Source organism: Cajanus cajan, chromosome 11, assembly GCF_000230855.2.
Source record: "Cajanus cajan strain Asha chromosome 11, NIPB_CcT2T_4, whole genome shotgun sequence".
NCBI classification, from domain to species: Eukaryota; Viridiplantae; Streptophyta; class Magnoliopsida; order Fabales; family Fabaceae; genus Cajanus; species Cajanus cajan.
In genome coordinates, this window is record NC_138527.1 from 6,446,314 (window position 1) to 6,466,121 (window position 19,808).

Sequence of the window (19,808 nt, forward strand, 5' to 3'; positions counted from 1 at the left end):
AAATACAATAGGAGGGAGAGAGAGGAATTTCGAACTCTAAGGAGTCTTGGACCTTGAGAACTGTGCCCGAGTCGTCTATTTATAGGCATCAAACAGTTGCCAGAACGGCCCGTTCCAAAATCGGAACGGGTCGTTCTGGATTTGACTATTCTGTGTTAATTTTGTAAATGGAACGACCTGTTTTGAAACTAGAACGACCCATTCCAAAGATGAGATTAACACATGATTGACTAGGCTAGAACGGTCGTTCCAAACAAGGGTTTTTAGGGCATTTTAATAACTTGGAACGGCCCGTTCCAGTTTAGGAACGACCTGTTCCAGTTTAGGAACGACCCATTCCAATAACGGGAACGACCCGTTTCAATTAAGGTTTTAGCCCTTTTTTAGGAGTTTGGAACGGCCCGTTCCAAACTAGGATTTTAGGCCCTTTTAGGAACTTGGAACAGCTCGTTCCAGTTTTGCAACAACCTGTTCCGGTTTTGCAACAGGCCGTTCCTGGCTACTAAAACCATCTTGTTTGGGCTTTTAGGCCTTCTAATGTCATGTCCTGTTATTTCCATGCTTGGGAGCTCCATTTCTTTGATGATAGACGTCCATTTCATTGCTTTAGTTGGTCCGGACGAAGTTGGGTGTCTACAAGCAATTCATTCTACATTTTTACAATTTTTGCTCCCATGAGAATTGCTTATAAGCACCTCCACTTTTTGACAACTCATACTACACTTTTTGACAACTCACACTACACTTTTTGAAGGCCTATAAAACATATTGGGATTGGTTGGTGGTGATGGTGGATACATAAAAAAGTGGGAATTCAAAGAATTGTCATTGGTAGAGTATGGTGGGGGAGGGTATATAAAAAAATGAGGATTTTGAGAATTTTCACTGATTGGTTGGGGTCCATGTAAAATTTTTGCCTTGAACAGAACACAGAAAAATTAGAGATGAAAAAGAGAAAAGGGAATAATGCATAGTATTATGTGAATAGTGCATCAATTTATAGGCCACCCAACGTTCACTTTTTAACACAAAGTTCACTTTCCAATATTCAAATTTTTTTCCAACGTTTGGATTCCCCTTCCCCTTTCATGCTAGCTTTCATCCCAAATGTTCAATTTTTTCCAACGTTCACTTTCCCCTTTTTTTTTTATTACCGCACCTTTTTCCATTTTTTATTCCAGCATTTACTTTCCATTTTTCTTCCTTTCCAGAATTTGTGATATAAAGGTAGATTTGCCTTATATTATTATTTTATTATAAACAATTCAACTTGTATGCAATGTCAACATCCTTTTTCAATTTTATTGGTGTGGCAATTCATTAGCTTTTTCTAGAGAAGCTCATCCACACATCATGACCAAGGCTTTCTCCAAGGTCTCCGTGCAACTGTGGCGCTGGTCAACGCTTGCGATGGGGTTCGTCACCACCACCGACCACAGGGACGTCGCACTGCTTTGTCCTGAACCGCACCCCTTTGCACAGTTCAAAGGCTATTTGAGACGTGGCTGTCTAAGGCGTGGCTACCTGAGGTGTGTTGTTGAAGCTTCCAGCTTAGAGGATGAACCATGGAGAACTTTCCATTTGGCATTTTAGAGCTCCAAGCATCATTCCTTCTTGAAGCAACAAATATAAAATTTCCAACTTTCCTTGCCACGTCAAATCACTCTAATGGCAAATTGTTGGAAGCATCATTCCTTATCTTTAAGATACATCTTAAACAACCTTAGTTGAAAGTGCTCTAATATTATTATGTAACTTTTTATGTTTTTAATAGTCAAGATAATGTAAAAGTTTAAAACTAGTTTCCCTCGCGCAAAATAAATAAATAATATTATTTACATATATCTTAATAATCTTACTCAAATTTTTAAAGTGACATTACTTTTTTAAATACACATATGTGAATGAATATCATAGTATCTAAGAGGTGTCAAAGTGAATCTAATTCACATGGGTTGACTCACTACGGGTTGGTACATTAAACAAAAGATTCTAATTTGGCTCACTTTCTGATGAGCCAGAAAAATTCCAATCCAACTAAACCCACCACAGATTGGTGGAGTTAAGTGGGCTAACTCACCAATTCTTTTTAAAATAAAAAAATAGAAATAAAAATAATTACATGTTTTTATTTTTAATAAATAAAATAAAGAGTAATAATTTTTTATATTGAAAAATCAAGTATATCGTTGATTCAAATGCAAATACATAAGAAAATATTAATCAAAATTTCAAATAAAAATTACATAAAACACGCACACATATATATATACAATGACTGATCCATAAAATTTAGATAGTGAGGGCAATACTTATTCATATATTTGTAATATTAAAAATTTTACATATAAATTTTAAATATATAAATATATATCATAATTATTTTTTAAAATTTTTTATATCTACGATTATGATTAAGGATGAAAATAAATTAGGTCAAACTAGGTTATATTATAATTTAATAGGTTTGAATCTAACTTTTTTTTAAAAAAATATATATGTCCTAAATATGACTTATTTATCTGTCATAGACATTTTTTTTAAAAATATTTGGTTAGAACTACTATCCTAAAAACCTATTTGTAATAATTTAACACTAATAAAAATATAAAAAAAATAAATGTTAAATTGTATAAAAATCAAGTTTAATTTATTTATGATATAAACATGTTTTTAATATCTAATATAATTTTTTAGATGATAATTTATTTTAGAACATATTTTATAATAAAAATTTTAAATAAAACATAAATCATCCAATTTTTTCTATTTTGTAATCAACATATACAATCATACAATCTTTGCTATTTTGATTTTTTTAATCAATGTATACAATAAATAGAAAGCACAAAAGGTAAACATGCATACGCAAATTTTATTCTATCATTAATTTTTTTAATATATTACATTATATATGTGAGTATTAATATATATATATATATATATAATTAAAACTTTTTAAAAAAATTAATTCGTTATTAGAATATAAATTTTATTTTTAAAATATATTATTTTTTATATAAAAAAATGTGTGTAAAATGATAGTGGGTGCAAGTACCTCCACTATTGTGCCTCCACTATCCTCAATGTACATTTGTCCCTATATATATATATATTGGTTATCATGTTTTTTATTAGAAGATTAAACGAATCAATCTGACTTACTTAAATTTAAATCCTTTTGACTTATAAGTTAAGTTTGTCGAGTTAAAATTTAATTAAGATTGAATAATTTTTTTTCCTAACCCAATCTTATTCAAACCTATGATGAATCAAATTGATCCACCATATTTAACTAATTTTAATTAAGTCCTAAATCTTAAATCCTAAACACCTTTAAATCTGCTCTAATATTGTAATTCCACTCACGCAAAAAAAGAATATTGCTGATAAAGTAATAATCTTACTCAATTTTTTTTATAAATACCCCCTAATAACCTTATTCAGTTTTTTAAAGAGGCATTTCTTTTTTAAATACAAGTACGAGGACAAATATTGTAGCATTCTATCCACCGTCTCCCCCCATCAAGATAAAAATAATAAAACAGAATTTATTCATGCACAATGCTTTATCATGCGACTGGTTATTCGCGGCCTTTTCTCTAAACGCGTGGATGGATTCATCAACACTGCATTTATTGATCCAATTATATTTTTATAAAGCCATAGATTAGCGTTAAAGACATTTGAATTATAATCCCTATTATCAGTGAAATAATTGAATTAAATCATAATTATATCTAATGGTATCGAAGCATCTTTGAGCATGATTATGGCTATATTCGGTTTCCCGTGTAAATTTTGAAATGATTGGAAATTGAATGGCTTTCTCATACAAAGTTGTTTGCTTGGATGGTTTCATTACAAAGTTGACGACAGAAATAATGAGACAGAATAATGATACAAAACATTTACGCATTTCGGCATTTCTTTGTCTACCTTGGTTGCACCAACTACTTCAAGTCTTCAACGAAGTCACCCACAACTCCAAAAGCATTTTATCAATCAGTGGCAACATGTTAGCTTTTCAAATCATTCCCATCAGCCGGCGCGCCAAATCAGCATGCAATGCATGGCCACCCTGCATCATGCACACATCTGTCGTATTATAAATCATGCTCATCATCGCAGATCTCGAGCATAATTCAAATATGGAAATAGGATTGTAGAACATGCATAGCATGTTTTGCTTCATGTTCAACGAAAAGCCACTTACAATTATGTCAAAAGGTCGCACAAAATACAACATCAGCAATTGTGTCACAATGAAAATCAAATTGACAAATGAGAATGTTTAATATAGGGAAGAACAGAATCAAAGGTACTTGCCTTGTATGCTACGATATGTGCCACTGGGAGTCCTTGATTCCCAAACTGAGCAAACAGCGAGAGATCACCAATAAGGTCTAAGATCTTGTGGCGACATGGTTCATCACTGAAATGCAAAGGTGGATTCAACCAACCTTTACTGGCACTGCGGAAAAATAAAGTACTAATGAATATCGTAGAAGCACAATTGGCAACATGTGCATCATCAGTGCATAACTTCCTCGTGTATTTATCTACACAGTTTTCACCTTTGTACTTCACATAATTTTGCCTGGACAGCATATTAATCGATGTTTCATGCGTACTCCAGCCTAATCTACAGATACAATGAGATTAATTTCATCTTAAAGTAATGATACAGTGCTAGAGCAAGCGTTGACCTCGGAGGTCCTGGCCGTCCCGAAACGAGCTTCGACCCCTCCTAGGGTCGATACAACGAAGTCTTGCAGGTATCACCGCAATCGAGGGCATTCAACAGAAGAATGTGCGGCCTTGAAGGATAAGATTGAAGATCTGATCAAACAAGGACATTTGCAAGGTTTCGTCGATCGCTCGAACTCATCCCGAAACACCCACCGGTCGCGACGGGACGATCGGGCTGAACAAAGAATAGAAAGTCGTTCGTATCGAGAACGCAGTCGGTCTAGAGAAAGGCGAGAAGAGCCTTCAACGCAGCCTCGCCGGGTCATCAACACCATTGCCGGCGGCTTCGCTGGCGGCGGTTCGTCTTCGTTGGCCCAGCGTAGACACTTACGGGCCGTTCGACATGTGCATGCCGTCGAAACTGTTCGTCACCGCCTACCCACCATAACTTTCACCGAGGCCGACTTCAAAGGTATCGACCCATACCAGGATGATCCTATGGTAATTAGCGTTGAAATTCACAATTCCATTGTGCGCAAGACATTGGTAGATCAGGGGAGCTCCGCCGATATCCTTTATTGGAACACGTTCAAACAATTGGGTATCCCAGAAGCCGAATTGATTCCCTACGATGAACCTTTGGTAGGATTTTCAGGGGAAAGAGTCAAAACAAAGGGTTATATCAAGTTGTCAACCCGGTTTGGGTTTGAAGGAACCGAATACAGAGACGTTTCGGTCAAATATGTGGTGGTTCATGCCAACACGTCCTATAACATTTTGCTCGGTCGACCGTCCTTAAATCGGCTCGGTGCAATCGTCTCCACTCCGCACCTGGCTATGAAGTTCCCAGCCGACTCAGGACGGGTAATCACGGTTCACGCTAATCAAAAAACCGCGCGAGAGTGCTACTTTACTAGTTTGCGATTACCGGAAATGAAGCCCGAAGCAACAAAACCAGCAGGGGTACATTCGGTATCACAGCAGTCGGCCTTAGACCTCGACCCCCGGATTGATCAAGATGAGAGGGTCAAGCCTATTGAAGACAAGCAACCCATCCAGGTGGGGGTGTCCGGAGCTCAAGTCACCTACCTCGGGACCAATTTATCCGAACAAGAGCGCCTGGCCCTTAAGCAAGTGGTCCTTGAAAACAGTGACTTATTTTCCTGGTACCCGTCTGATATGCCCGGCATTGACCCCAACTTTCTTTGCCACAAGCTATCAGTGAGCAAGCAGACAAGGCCGATCGCTCAACGGCGCCGGAAGGCCGGAGAGGAAAGGAAGGCGGCGATCGAAGCTGAGGTGGGAAAGCTATTAGATGCTCGGTTCATCCGAGAAGTACATTATACAACATGGTTGGCCAATGTAGTCATGGTCAAGAAACCGAACGGGAAGTGGCGCATGTGCACCGACTACACCAACTTGAACAAGGCATGCCCTAAGGACGCATATCCCTTGCCCAACATTGACCGACTTGTTGATGGGGCATCCGACCACAGATTTTTATCCTTCCTTGATGCATACTCAGGATATAATCAGATCCGTATGCACCCTCAAGACGAAGAGAAGACAGCGTTCATTACTGAAACGGCAAACTACTGCTACCGAGTAATGTCATTCGGCTTAAAAAACGCCGGAGCCACATATCAGCAATTAATGAATAAAATTTTTCATGATCAAATTGGCCGAAGCATGGAGGTGTACGTTGATGACATGGTGGTGAAGTCAAGTACAGTGTCGGCACATGCACAAGATTTGATCGAGGTGTTTCAGGCGTTTCGGCACCACCAAATGAGACTCAACCCCGAGAAGTGTGTGTTCGGAGTCTCGGGCAGTAAATTTTTAGGATTCATGCTATCCAGCCGAGGCATTAAGGCAAATCCCGACAAGTGTCAGGCCATCCTAGACATGAAAAGTCCAAGTACTCTGAAGGAGGTTCAAAAGTTAGCAGGCCGACTCACCTCCCTCTCTCGGTTCCTTCCTTGCCTGGCCGAGATAGCTAGACCTATCCTTCTTTTACTGAAGAAAGCTGAACGGTTCAAATGGACCCCGGAGTGTGAGGCATCGTTCTAACAGTTCAAGGAACGCCTGGGCGCACCTCCAATCCTTTCCAAACCAGTCGCCGACCTCGACATGATTGTGTATTTATCCGTTTCTAGTACATCAATCAGTGTCGTCCTGATTCAGGAAAAACAAGACGAACAACAGCTGGTGTACTTCATCAGTCGGACATTGCAGGATGCCGAACGACGCTACCAGTTGATAGAAAAAGTAGCCTTAGGGCTCATCTACACCGCCCGCCGGCTCAGGCAGTACTTCCAAAGCCACAAGATAATTGTCCGAACCGATTGTCCAATTGCCAAAGTCCTGAGGAAACCTGAGATTGTCGGCCGGATGATGGCATGGTTAGTTGAGCTCTCAGAGTTTGACGTAACTTTTGAGCCGAAAGGCCCCATCAAGTCACAACATTTAGCCGACTTCATCAACGAGCTCAGTCCTCCGGGCCGTTTCAAAGACGAGTCGTGGACCATGCATGTTGATGGGTCCTCTAACGCTCAAGGAAATGGGGCAGGTATAATTCTGGCTAGTCCCTCGGGCATCACTGTAGAGCAATCTCTGCGTTTCGGCTTCCGAGCCTCTAATAATCAAGCGGAGTATGAAGCCTTGCTAGCGGGAATGCGGTTGGCAACCGAGATGGGTGTGAAAAAAGTCATATGTTGGACTGACTCGAAGATTGTGACCGAATAGGTCAATGACAACTTCCAGGTCAAGGATCCCAACTTGTTGCAATACTACCACCTCTTCCAAAAGCACAGGGACGATTTCATTGAGGTTCAGGTGTGGCACGTCCCACGATGCAACAATGAATGAGCTGATCAGTTAGCCCGGCTCGCCAGCAGCCGGAAGCCCGGACAGTTGCGCACAACCATTCACCTAGAGATTCCCTCCCCGAATGTGACGGCCGAGTGCATGTCAACCGAAGTCGAAGCGCCGACCTGGATGACCGCCATTCGAAACTTTATTGTTCGAGACGAATTACCAACCGATCCGATGGAAGCCAAGAAATTACGAACTCAAGCGGCTCGGTACTCCATGGTAGCCGAAGTGCTCTATCGGCGGGGATTCTCCACCCCACTGCTCAAGTGCATTGACAACCTACAAGCCGATTATGTGATGCGGGAAATTCACGAAGGCATTTGCGGATCTCACTCGGGGGGGCGAACCCTGGCGGCTAAAGTCTTGCGAGCCGGTTATTATTGGCCAACTCTGAAGGGAGACTGCGCCGAGTTCGTCAAAAAGTGCGTTCAATGTCAAGACTTTTGGGCATAATTCACTTCACGTGGGTGTCTGATGGGACGGCACGTGTTGGTCCACGTGACCGATAGGGTCCTCCCGGTACATTAATCATTATTGAAATAAGACTCAGGAGAAAAATAGGTTATCATTGTTAGAAAAATTATATTACCACTTATAGCAGTATGACTGTGTGTATGTATTTGGTTGGGCTTGTACGAGTTAAAGATTTTTAAACATCATGTTTAAAATATTTATCAATTTCATCCTGCACAAAAAATCATCGATCTCATCTCATACTGTATTCATCTTTGCCACCAATGCAAACCTCTCCTCATAATCTATCCCATAAGTCTAGGTGTACCCCTTTGCTACCAATCATGCTTTGTGATGGGTTATGTTATGGTATTTGCTTGAGCGGATATTTTATGATAGTTATTTTTTATAAGGTTATTACACAAACATACTCCACAATAATGAAATATTGTCCGCTTAGGGCCTTAGCCCTCACGGTTTTGTTTTTGGTCATCACCCAAAAAGGCCTCTCAATCATTGAAGTATGTTTGTGCTATATAAGTTGTTATTTTTTATCTTATTTTATCGATGTGGGACTTGTTTATATACCGACAATCCTCCTCTCAAACAAGAGACCTAACCTTTCATGCAGTGGAATCTATCTTTATATAGCACATTATATGTTATGAGTTATGAGGGGGGTTATTGGTTGTCACCGAATCCAACCTGCGGCTCTGATACCACTGATGGGGGTTATTATATGGTATTTGCTTGAGAAGATATTTTATGAGGGTTATTTTATAGGGTTATTACACAAACATACTTCATAATGATGAGATATTGTCCGCTTTGGGCCTAAGCCCTCACGATTTTGCTTTTGGTCATCACCCAAAAGGCCTCTCAATTATTGAAGTATGTTTGTACTATATAAGTTGTTATTTCTTATCGTATTTTATCGATATAGGACTTGTTTGTATTCCAACACTTTGTATATGCCTACTATTCCATAACCTTTGGGATTTACCGTGAATATCCATCTACACCTGACAACTTTCCTATCTTTGGGTTTGTCTACAATCTCCCATGTTAAGTTCTTTTTCAATGCCTTTATTTTTTCTTTTATGGCTAGAATCCAGTGCTCTTCTCTCATAGCCTCCTGGGTTGAAGTTGGGTTATCTATTGAATCAATGGCAATAATGAAACTTAGATGTTGAAAAGACAAATGGTCAATATATACATATTGTGAAATAATATATTTAACATGATTTTTTTCCTTTTTCTCAAAGCAATAGGAATATCATCAACACTTTCTCCAAATTACCTTCAGGATCAATCACCTCCGAGTCAAACGATTCCTCTTGCTATGAAACCAAGGTGGGTTTTTTCTTCCTTTGATATATGCCAAAGAATTTATCTTCCTCCTTTTCTTCTTCATTTTAGACATCCTATAGAGACAAGGTAATAACTCTAAGTAAGACTCATCTTCGGGACTATGGACAGACAAAGAAGGACTCATTTTCATGGAAGGTAACATCAATGGAAATAAAGAATTTACGACTTTGTGGATCATAACATTTGTACACCTTTTTATTTGACTAGTAACCAACAAAGACACATTTGATAGCCCTCGAATTTAATTTACCTTGATGAGGACAATGTGAAAGGACAAAAGCAACACAACCAAAAACATGACACGATAAACTTGACATCAAAGGGGAAGAAAGAACCAAACACTAATAATTCAATAGGGCTTACACCATTAAGGACTCGAGTAGGTAACCTGTTTATAAGATAGGTGGAAGTAAAGACAATTTCTCCCTAAGAAGTGTTGGGAATAAACATTTGGAAGAGTAAAGCTTTAGCAACTTCGAGGAGATGATGATTTTTCCTTTCTGCAACCCCATTTTGTTAAGGGGTATTAACATGGATAATTTCATGTACAATACCATTATCAGTAATAAATTCAGACAAATCACGATTCACATATTCAGTACCATTATTAGATCTTATTTTTATTATGGACTTACCAAACTGATTTTTAACAGGATGGAAGAAATTGACAAATAGTTGACCAACCTCGGATTTACTTTTCATGATATATATCCATGTTATTTGTGTATAATCATCAATAAAAGTCACAAACCATTTATCACCAGCAATAGATTCTACAATGGGTCCCCACACATCATAGAGTATTAAATCAAAAAGGAAAGAACTCCTATTACCACAAATTGGAAAAGAAGAATGATGGTGTTTAGACAACTGACAAACATCATAATTAAATGAATCAATAGAAACTTTTGCAAACAAATGCAGAAACAAAGATTTAATAAGACCAAATGGAAGATGTCCAAGTCTCTTATGTTGAAGCCATATTTGAGAGGTGACCCAAGTTTCAGTCTTCACATGGTGGCTTGAGGTTGACTCCATGTTCTTGTCACCATTCCTTTTTTACTTTATGAAATACAACACACCTTGTTCTTTACTCCTTCCGTTTTTTATTCATAGTCGTTTAAGGTTTTGTACGGAACTTAAGAAAATGATTGATATTTTAGTTTTCAAAAATATTTATTACTTACTTTCCTATTCTACCCTCTATTTTTTTATAATATTTCGTTGGAAACATATTGCCCTTTTAAATGTAACATTAACTTTACATAGGTAGTTAGAGTAAAAATAGGTAGACATTAAAAATAAATAGGCACATTGTTCAGTAAACATACATTAATTATCAAAGGTAAAAATGAGAAAAAAAATTAATAAATCATTGATTTTAGTATAATGACAATGAAAAAAAAACGACAAATTCTGATAAAACAACTATGAATAAAAAACGAAGGGAATAGCAATTAAAATTGCTTTCCCCGTGGCCAGGTCTCAAAAGGAACAATGAGAATGAAAAAATGTTACTTAACAATTCAAGTATGTAGTGAGCTTTTGTATTAAAACAAGACTATTAGCCAATTTCAAGCAAGGTTATATGGCGGATGGCGGCAAGGACCTTTAAGTGCCATATTTCCATGGCGATCTATGGCGGACAAAATTTTTTTTAAAAATAAAATAATATATATATATATATATATATATAATGATGCAAAAACAGAAAAATAACAAACACATATTAAAACCAACAACATAACAATCTAAAATTCATGACATTCATAATCTATTGATAGTCATCATAAAAAAAACATAAATTCCTAACCAACAAAAGGATTAAATAGTCATCATAACAAAGAAACAATGTTACAAAATAGCAAAACACAATGACAATTCCTAAAACTATTTTGTTTAATCCTCTTCATCCTCATCGATGTCTGCATAATTAATTTCCACATGATGATGTTGCTCATTTAAAAATCCATCAGCTTCTTCTCCATCACGATGTATGAAATTAGCATTTGGCACTAATTCTGCCTCCTCACTGCTTGTGCTAGAATCTTCTGATGCCTCAACTTCTTCAACCCTTTTCCCCTTGTTCTTTGAAGCTAATCCTTTGGCTCTTTTAGAAGGATTAGTAGATGTTCCTACTTGCCCCTCTCCACTTGCTCCTCTCCTTTTGTGACGCCTAGTGTATTGTCTAGGCTCATGAAGTCCCAAAGCTTGATAAACTTGTCTTCAAGTAAGGTCATCATCTTCTTCATGAACCCTCTCATCTTCACCTTCTTCCCCATCCATCTCTCCAATTAGCCACTCATTGCAATTATCAATCCCATTGAGACTAATGGGATCGATTTCATCCTTAAGGTTATACCTTTGATGGAGTGTTTGATTATACTTGACAAATACCAAGTCATGTAGTCTTTTATGCTCGAGTCTATTCCTTCTCTTAGTAAGAACCTAAAACAATTAAATAAAAACTTATTACTTAAGGAATAATAAGCTAGACATTGATTGTTGACTTTAAATAGGAATTAAGAAATTAATTATTTGCTCAAAGACGCTCCAATTACATTCACAACCCGAAGCACTACATGTAAAGCTAAGGATCCTTATTGCAAGTTGTTGCAAATATGGAGTATCTGAACCATACATCCGCCACCATTGAGCTATAAATGCAAACAAAATATGTTAAACAAAGACACTTGAGCAAATGACTTAAAGAATAAAAATTCAGAAGTAGCAACGTTTTGTCTCTTACCCGGTGCAACTTCACCCCTCATTGCTATAGCAGTTGTGGACCCAAACATACCACTCGCAACTTTATATTGAGCCAACTCCTTATGAACAATCTTCTCCATCTCCAAATCTCCCAGCAATTTATTGATACAATCATACAAACCCCTAATAATCTCACCATTAAACTCCATTTGCAGTTTGGCATAAAAGAACTATGGGTTCAAAAAGTGACTAACAGCATGTAACAGGCGATGAAGCTGAATATCCCATCTTTTATCAATGATTGCAAACACATCCTTGTATTTGCTTTCATTTTTAAAATATTTCATAATGGTTTCCTTTGCCTTGTCCATTGCCTCATATATGTAGCCCATGGCTGGTTTTTCAAACTATCCACAAGTCTAAGCACTTTTACAAGAGGAGCCATCACTTTCAGAATGAAAACTACATTCTTCCAGAAACCAGGCATCAAGACAATTTTAGTGGCTTCCTTTCCCTTGGCCTCCTTTACGATCTTGTTTTCATTCCACTCTTCTGACAAAAACATCTTTCGAAGATTAGTTTTTTCTTGATGAATCCTCTCCAAGGAAAGACAAGATGTTGCAAATCGAGTGATTGCATGCCTCACTAACTCCCTCCCACTAGTAAAGAACCTCAACATGCTCTAAGTGCTTGAATGGCTATAAATGAAGCCAACAAGAGAGATAGCTCGCTGAATGGTCCTCTTTATATTGGGCAGCTTACCAATGTCCTCTAACATCAAATCTATACAATGTGCAGCACAAGGAGTCCAACAAAAAAAATTTCTTTTCTCCTCTAGCAACCTACAAGCAAGAACATAATTACTTCTGTTGTCCGTTATAACTTGGACAACCTTTTCCTCTCCAATCTCCTCCACAATAGAATCCAGCAACTCAAATATCTTTTCATCGGTCTTTACATAGTCAGATGCATCAACTGACCTTAAGAACATTGTCCCAGAAGAAGAGTTCACCAAAAAGTTGATTATGCTTCTTGTTTTCCTATTAGTCCAAGCATCTGACATTAAGGAACACCTAAAACTTGCCCATTGATCCTTTAGTGGCTTCATTAATTCATTAGTGTACTCCACCTCTTTTTGAAAGAATGGTACTCTAATGTCATTATAGGAAGGAGCTTTCAAATGCTTCCCAAAATGCCCAATTTCACGAAGCATATCTTTAAAACTTTCCAACTTTATCAAGTTGAAAGATATGCCAGCTTGGTACCAAAAGCATGCTATATATTGGTACACCCTTTCTGTATCTTTTTTTTTATCACAAAGCTCTCTTATGCCCGCTTGCACCACCTTGTCTTTCCTATTTTTTGCAGCTGTAGACTGAGATTGATTGTAAAGGTCCATAGGTCCCTTCCTAATATCCTTCAATCTAAAATCACCAATTGGAGGTAGTCGAGAATCAGAACCTCCAAATTCCATAAATCCTTCTTCACATTGTGCTATAATCTCTTGCATTGCCTTCTTAAATGTTTCATTTTGCCTCTGCTTCTTACCATCCATAGTTGCCCTTATCTCAACCTTGACAGCTTCAGGAGCCATCAAACAAGTTGTAACATTGCCTGCCTTTCCAATCAAATGTTTCACCCTTGTGATACCTCCTGTCATAACCTTCCGGCAATAGTTACAGAGAATCTCATTTGTATCATTCTCTCTCACTGGTGTACAATGCTTCCAAGCAACCTCACTCCTCTTAGAACTAATGGAACTAGAAGATGACACTGGTTGTGGCCGGGAGTTTGGTTCTGCCTCCCCTGACATTGTCGTATGCGGTAGCAGAACTCAAAGGAGGAGGCGTGCGAAGGGAGAATCTGTCACGGGCGGAGGAAGAACCAGGAGGAAGAAAGTCACACCAAAGGTGATAGTGGCGCGCGCGGAGCTTAGGGTGGCGCGACAATGGTGCATGCGGAGGTGGAGATGAAAGTCACACCGTAGGTGACGGTGGCAGCCACGTCGGGCGTCGAAGGCGACGGTGGCAGTGGGTTTTGTCAGAGCAGTCGCGTGTTGCACAGAGGAGAGGCCAACATGCATTAGGGTTTTTGCAACCCTATTTTACAAAGTAAAGGTGTTGGGTCGCCCAAACTGGAAAAAAAAATGGCCCAAAACAACGTCATGTCCACCATGCACGCCTTGGACCGCCATGCCTAAACCGCTGTAACGGCCGCCATTCTCAAAATAGTGGATCCCCGCCATACACAGCCCAAATGACCATAATGGATTGCGGCCGCCACCGCCATAACGACCATTTAACAACACTGATTTTGAGACATGTAAGACATTATGTAAGAAAATAGAGAACTCAAGTTGAATGCTGCCACAACCAATAATGGGCGCATTATCTCCATTAGCAACCATAATGAATTGTTTTGCATTTGTTTTGGAATATGATACAATGAGTGAAGGAAAGAGGATCATGTGATCTATTGCTCCAGAATCAAGAATCCAAACTTCTTGGGAAACGAAGCCAGAAGTATTGAAAGTACACTTATTGTTCATGGATAGTGTACATGAGTCAAAAAGCTTACTCATAGATTCAACCATCATTCTTAGACGATCAATTTCTTCTTTACATGTTGTAATATCTCGTTTCAATTGAAAGGAAGGGAAATTTTCACCACCCATGACTGAACTAAAAAATAAATAAACAAGAGAGACAAAGAACTTAGGTCTACATTAAAAATAAAGAATCTAGACAACACCACCCCTTGGAATGGATTGGGATTTCGCTAACAAGTGGGTCTCGCTAGATATGGGCGTGTGTCCTACACGTATTGGAAAATGAGGTAAATTGTAGTGCAATGTTGTCAGGGGAGGCAGAATCAAACTCCCGGCCACAAACAATGTCATCTTCCAGTTCCATTAATTCTAAGAGGAGTGACGTTGCTTGAAAGCATTGTACACCAGTGAGAGAGAATGATACAAATGAGATTCTTTGTAACTATTGCCAGAAGGTTATGATAGGAGGTATCACAAGGGTGAAACATTTGATTGGAAAGGCAGGCAATGTTACAACTTGTTTGATGGCTCCTGAAGCTGTCAAGGTTGAGATAAGGGCAACTATGGATGGTAAGAAGCAGAGGCAAAATGAAACATTTAAGAAGGCAATGCAAGAGATTATAGCACAATGTGAAGAAGGATTTATGGAATTTGGAGGTTCTGATTCTCGACTACCTCCAATTGGTGATTTTAGATTGAAGGATATTAGGAAGGGACCTATGGACCTTTACAATCAATCTCAGTCTACAGATGCAAAAAATAGGAAAGACAAGGTGGTGCAAGCAGGCATAAGAGAGCTTTGTGATAAAAAAGCTACAAAAAGGGTGTACCAATATATAGCACGCTTTTGGTACCAAGCTGGCATATCTTTCAGCTTGATAAAGTTGGAAAGTTTTAAAGATATGCTTCGTGAAATTGGGCATTTTAGGAAGCATTTGAAAGCTCCTTCCTATCATGACATTAAAGTACCACTCCTTCAAAAAGAGATGGAGTACACTAATGAATTAATGAAGCCACTAAAGGATCAATGGGCAAGTTTTAGGTGTTCTTTAATGTCAGATGCTTGGACTAATAGGAAACAAATAAGCATAATCAACTTTTTGGTGAGCTCCTCTTCTAGGACAACGTTCTTAAGGTCGGTTGATGCATCTGACTATGTAAAGACCGATGAAAAGATATTTGAGTTGCTGGATTCTATTGTGGAGGAAATTGGAGAGGAAAAGGTTGTCCAAGTTATAACGGACAATGAAAGTAATTATGTTCTTGCAGGTAAGTTGCCAGAGGAGAAAAGAAAAAAAATTTACTGGACTCCTTGTGCTGCACATTGTATAGATTTGATGTTAAAGGACATTAGTAAGCTTTCCAATATAAAGAAGACCATTCAGCAAGCTATCTCTCTTTTTGGCTTCATTTATAGTCATTCAAGCACTTTGAGCATGTTGAGGTTCTTTACTGGTGGGAGGGAGTTAGTGAGGCATGCAATCACTCGATTTGCAACATCTTATCTTTCCTTGGAGAGGATTCATCAAGAAAAAACTAATCTTCGAAAGATGTTTGTGTCAGAAGAGTGGAATGAAAACAAGATAGCTAAGGAGGCCAAGGGAAAGGAAGCCACTAAAACTGTCTTGATGCTTAGTTTCTGGAAGAATGTAGTTTTCATTATGAAAGTGATGGCGGCTCCTCTTGTAAAAGTGCTTAGACTTGTGGATAGTTTGAAAAACCAGCCATGGGCTACATATATGAGGCAATGGACAAGGCAAAGGAAACCATTATGAAATATTTTAAAAATGAAAGCAAATACAAGGATGTGTTTGCAATCATTGATAAAAGATGAGATATTCAGCTTCATCGCCTGTTACATGTTGGTCACTTTTTGAACCCAGAGTTCTTTTATGCCAACCCACAGATGGAATTTAATTGTGAGATTATTAGGGGTTTATATGATTGTATCAATAAATTGCTAGGAGATTTGGAGATGGAGAAGATTGTTCATAAGGAGTTGGCTCAATATAAAGTTGTGAGTGGTATGTTTGGGTCCACAACGGCTATAACAATGAGGGGTGAAGTTGCACCGGGTAAGAGACAAAACATTGCAACTTCTAAACGTTTATTCTTTAAGTCATTTGCTCAAGTGTGTGTGTGTTAAACATATTTTGTTTACATTTGTAGCTCAATGGTGGCAGATGTATGGTTCAGATACTCCATATTTGCAACAACATGCAATAAGGATCCTTAGCTTGACATGTAGTGCTTCGAGTTGTGAACGTAATTGGAGCGTCTTTGAGCAAGTAATTAATTTCTTAATTCCTATTTAATGTCAACAATCAATGTCTAGCTTATTATTCCTTAAGTAGTAAGTTTTTATTTAATTGTTTTAGGTTCTTACTAAGAGAAGGAATAGACTCGAGCATAAAAGACTACATGACTTGGTATTTGTCAAGTATAATCAAACACTCCATCAAAGGTATAACCTTAAGGATGAAATTGATCCCATTAGTCTCAATGGGATTGATGATTGCAATGAGTGGCTAATTGGAGAGATGGATGGGGAAGAAGGTGAAGATGAGAGGGTTCATGAAGAAGATGATGACCTTACTTGGAGACAAGTTTATCAAGCTTCGAGACTTCATGAGCCTAGACAATACACTAGGCGTCACAAAAGGAGAGGAGCAAGTGGAGAGGGGCAAGTAGGAACATCTACTAATCCATCTAAAAGAGCCAAAGGATTAGCTTCAAAGAACAAGGGGAAAAGTGTTGAAGAAGTTGAGGCATCAGAAGATTTTAGCACTAGCAATGAGGAGGAGGAATTAGTGCCAAATGCTAATTTCATACATTCTGATGGAGAAGAAGCTGAAAGATTTTTAAATGAGCAACATCATCATGTGAAAATTATTTATGCAGACATTGATGAGGATGAAGAGGATTAAACAAAATAGTTTTAGGAATTGTCATTGTCCTTTGCTATTTTGTAACATTGTTTCTTTGTTTTGATGGCTATTTAATCCTTTTATTGGTTAGGAATTTATGTTTTTTTATGATGACTATCACTAGATTATGAATGCCATGAATTTTAGATTGTTATATTGTTGGTTTTAATATATGTGTTTGTTATTTTTCTGTTTTGGCATCATATTATATATATATATATATATATATATATTATTTTATTTTATTTTTGTCCGCCATAGACCGCCATGGCAATATGGCACTTAAAGGTCCTTGCTACCATCTGTCGTATAACCTTATTGATAACCTTGTTGTAGTGGCAATTGACAGCGTGTGGGGAGGTTTCCAGTTACAAGACTTACATGTAGAGATCGCCAATGATGGACATTCCTTTTTGGCTCATTGTTGACTCCAACAGTGGTGGTTGGGGTGGAGAGGGTGGCAACAACTCTGATTTTAAAGCAATAGAAACAGAGCTCCCAAGATTGGGAGCTTTGATACCAAGTTGAAAGAGAGGATTCTATTTTGTTTTCTTACTAATTACACTCTTCTCTTACCCTATTATAGAGATACATTTATCCTTACAATAGGTAAATATGAAAATAAACAAAAATAAAGGAAATAAGGAGAGATTATAAAATAATATCAAATCTCCTAAGATACTCCTATTTACAACAAAGAGCAACATGAACTCTGGCAAGATATATTGACATCAAACCTTTGTGATGCAATCAGAGTCATCAAGTCATGGCAAGCACCAAAGAGATGTTGGGTGTGATGTTGGGGTGAAAGGTAAACTTGATGACACTACATAATTGCACATCAATCTTTAACCACTTTGCACAATTAGCAGCTACCATGGAATTTATAATAATGGTAAGGTGGTCTTTGTATCCCTAGCCACTAACCCATAGCGAGATGTCAAAAGCCCATGTAGAGTAGTTTGAACCATCCATTTTCCAATTGATAGTGGAAAGTTCAAAAAAATAGCAACTTGTGGCTTAGGAAGATTTGGATTAGAGGATGACATGGTCATAAGAAAGCAAAATACCCGTGGTGACAAAGGGAAATTGGGAAAAGTGCCATATATCAAAACTGTCCAAATCGTGTCAAGAGTCTCGGGTTAGGTTCCCCAAGGAATGGCAACCGAAATGACAAATGTTATTTGGTTGGACAACTTGGCACGTGTGAAGGTGCATCTAAACTTTGATCGCGACATTGTCAGTAGAATCGTGTAGATCGACAGTAGGCAAGTCTAGCAATGGTGTTGGGTGTTGAAAAAGTCACTAGGATGTCATAGTCGTTAACTATAGAAAAAGACGTTGAAAAAATTGTGTAGACACACGAGTATCGACAAGGAATGTAGTGCACCTAAAAAAAAACTTCATCTAAGATAGTGAAAGATTGACTCTGGATATAATGTTAAAAGAGAGAAAAATAGAGACATGAAAGATTGAACTCATGTTCTCTTAACTGCACAATGGAGGTTTAAATAAATTGGAAGAATACAATTAATATGTATGATTAGGGTATAGTTTGTAACATATTTCCCCATTTAGTGCTATACAATAAATGGTATATTTTATTTTGATTTTCAACAAGGCTAAAACAATGTATTTTCTAAGGGAATATCAAATGACATTGATAAAAAAATTCAAATCTTTAGAAAGACCATTTAGTTGTAGGTCTTTTATTATTTTGTATGGTTTCACTTAGAGCTTAGGTTACTATACCTCTAAATATTGGGCTATCCTCCATCTTATCAACTCTTCAAACAACAACTTCTATTGGCCTTCTTCTGACATGTCCAAATCATCTTGGATGTGATTCTACTATCTTTTCCTCAATAGACATCACTTCTAATACATTAACTATTGGCTTTATCTCTTTTTTTTTTAAAGACCACTCATCAAAGCATCATTCTCATCTTTATTGTTAAAATATATGAAAATATCCAATCATGTGTTAGAATACCTTAGATTATCCTCTAAAGATTAGTTTCCCTATTTCCTCATCATCTCTTAGGATTGGTTACCATATTTCCTTATCTTCTCATGATTTATTTTATGTAAAAGATTTCGAGCATGAAAGTTCTAACATGTCATTTTCAAAACTCTTTTGTTCTAGTACCATAGGCTATCAAATTTCTTCACTAGCTATCATATACCTAAGCATCAATCACAGTTATAATACATTATTGAAGCAAAGTATATAC

At 37.7% G+C, this 19,808-nt stretch overlaps 2 protein-coding genes across 5 annotated transcripts in view; both read right to left on the minus strand.

Moving 5' to 3' along the window:
• Positions 1 to 3,786: 3,786 nt before the first annotated feature.
• LOC109791693 (putative UDP-3-O-acyl-N-acetylglucosamine deacetylase 1, mitochondrial) overlaps positions 3,787 to 19,808 on the minus strand; it is a 29,258-nt gene continuing 13,236 nt past the window's right edge. The window contains exons 6-7 of one of the 4 annotated variants that reach the window (XM_083066081.1): positions 9,320 to 9,443; positions 3,787 to 4,081 (exon numbers count right to left, since the gene is read on the minus strand). In XM_083066081.1, coding sequence (XP_082922207.1) covers positions 9,332 to 9,443 — 112 coding nt within the window. In that variant the 3' untranslated portion in view covers positions 3,787 to 4,081; positions 9,320 to 9,331. Of the gene's footprint in view, positions 4,082 to 4,329; positions 4,475 to 9,319; positions 9,444 to 19,808 lie in introns of those variants that run through there. The other 3 variants (XM_020351017.3, XM_020351018.3, XM_020351020.3) reach the window with 3 other exon arrangements.
• Positions 9,450 to 19,801, minus strand: LOC145952972 (uncharacterized). The gene is made up of 2 exons (XM_083066080.1): positions 11,952 to 19,801; positions 9,450 to 11,838 (listed from the first exon to the last, which is right to left on the minus strand). The coding sequence occupies exon 1, from the start codon at positions 13,910 to 13,912 to the stop codon at positions 12,782 to 12,784; it is 1,131 nt and encodes a 376-aa protein (XP_082922206.1). The 5' UTR covers positions 13,913 to 19,801; the 3' UTR covers positions 9,450 to 11,838; positions 11,952 to 12,781.

Bases quoted from the DNA above. Each gene is read 5' to 3' on its own strand.
- LOC145952972 (XM_083066080.1), bottom strand. From the start codon at position 13,912: ATGTCAGGGGAGGCAGAACCAAACTCCCGGCCACAACCAGTGTCATCT.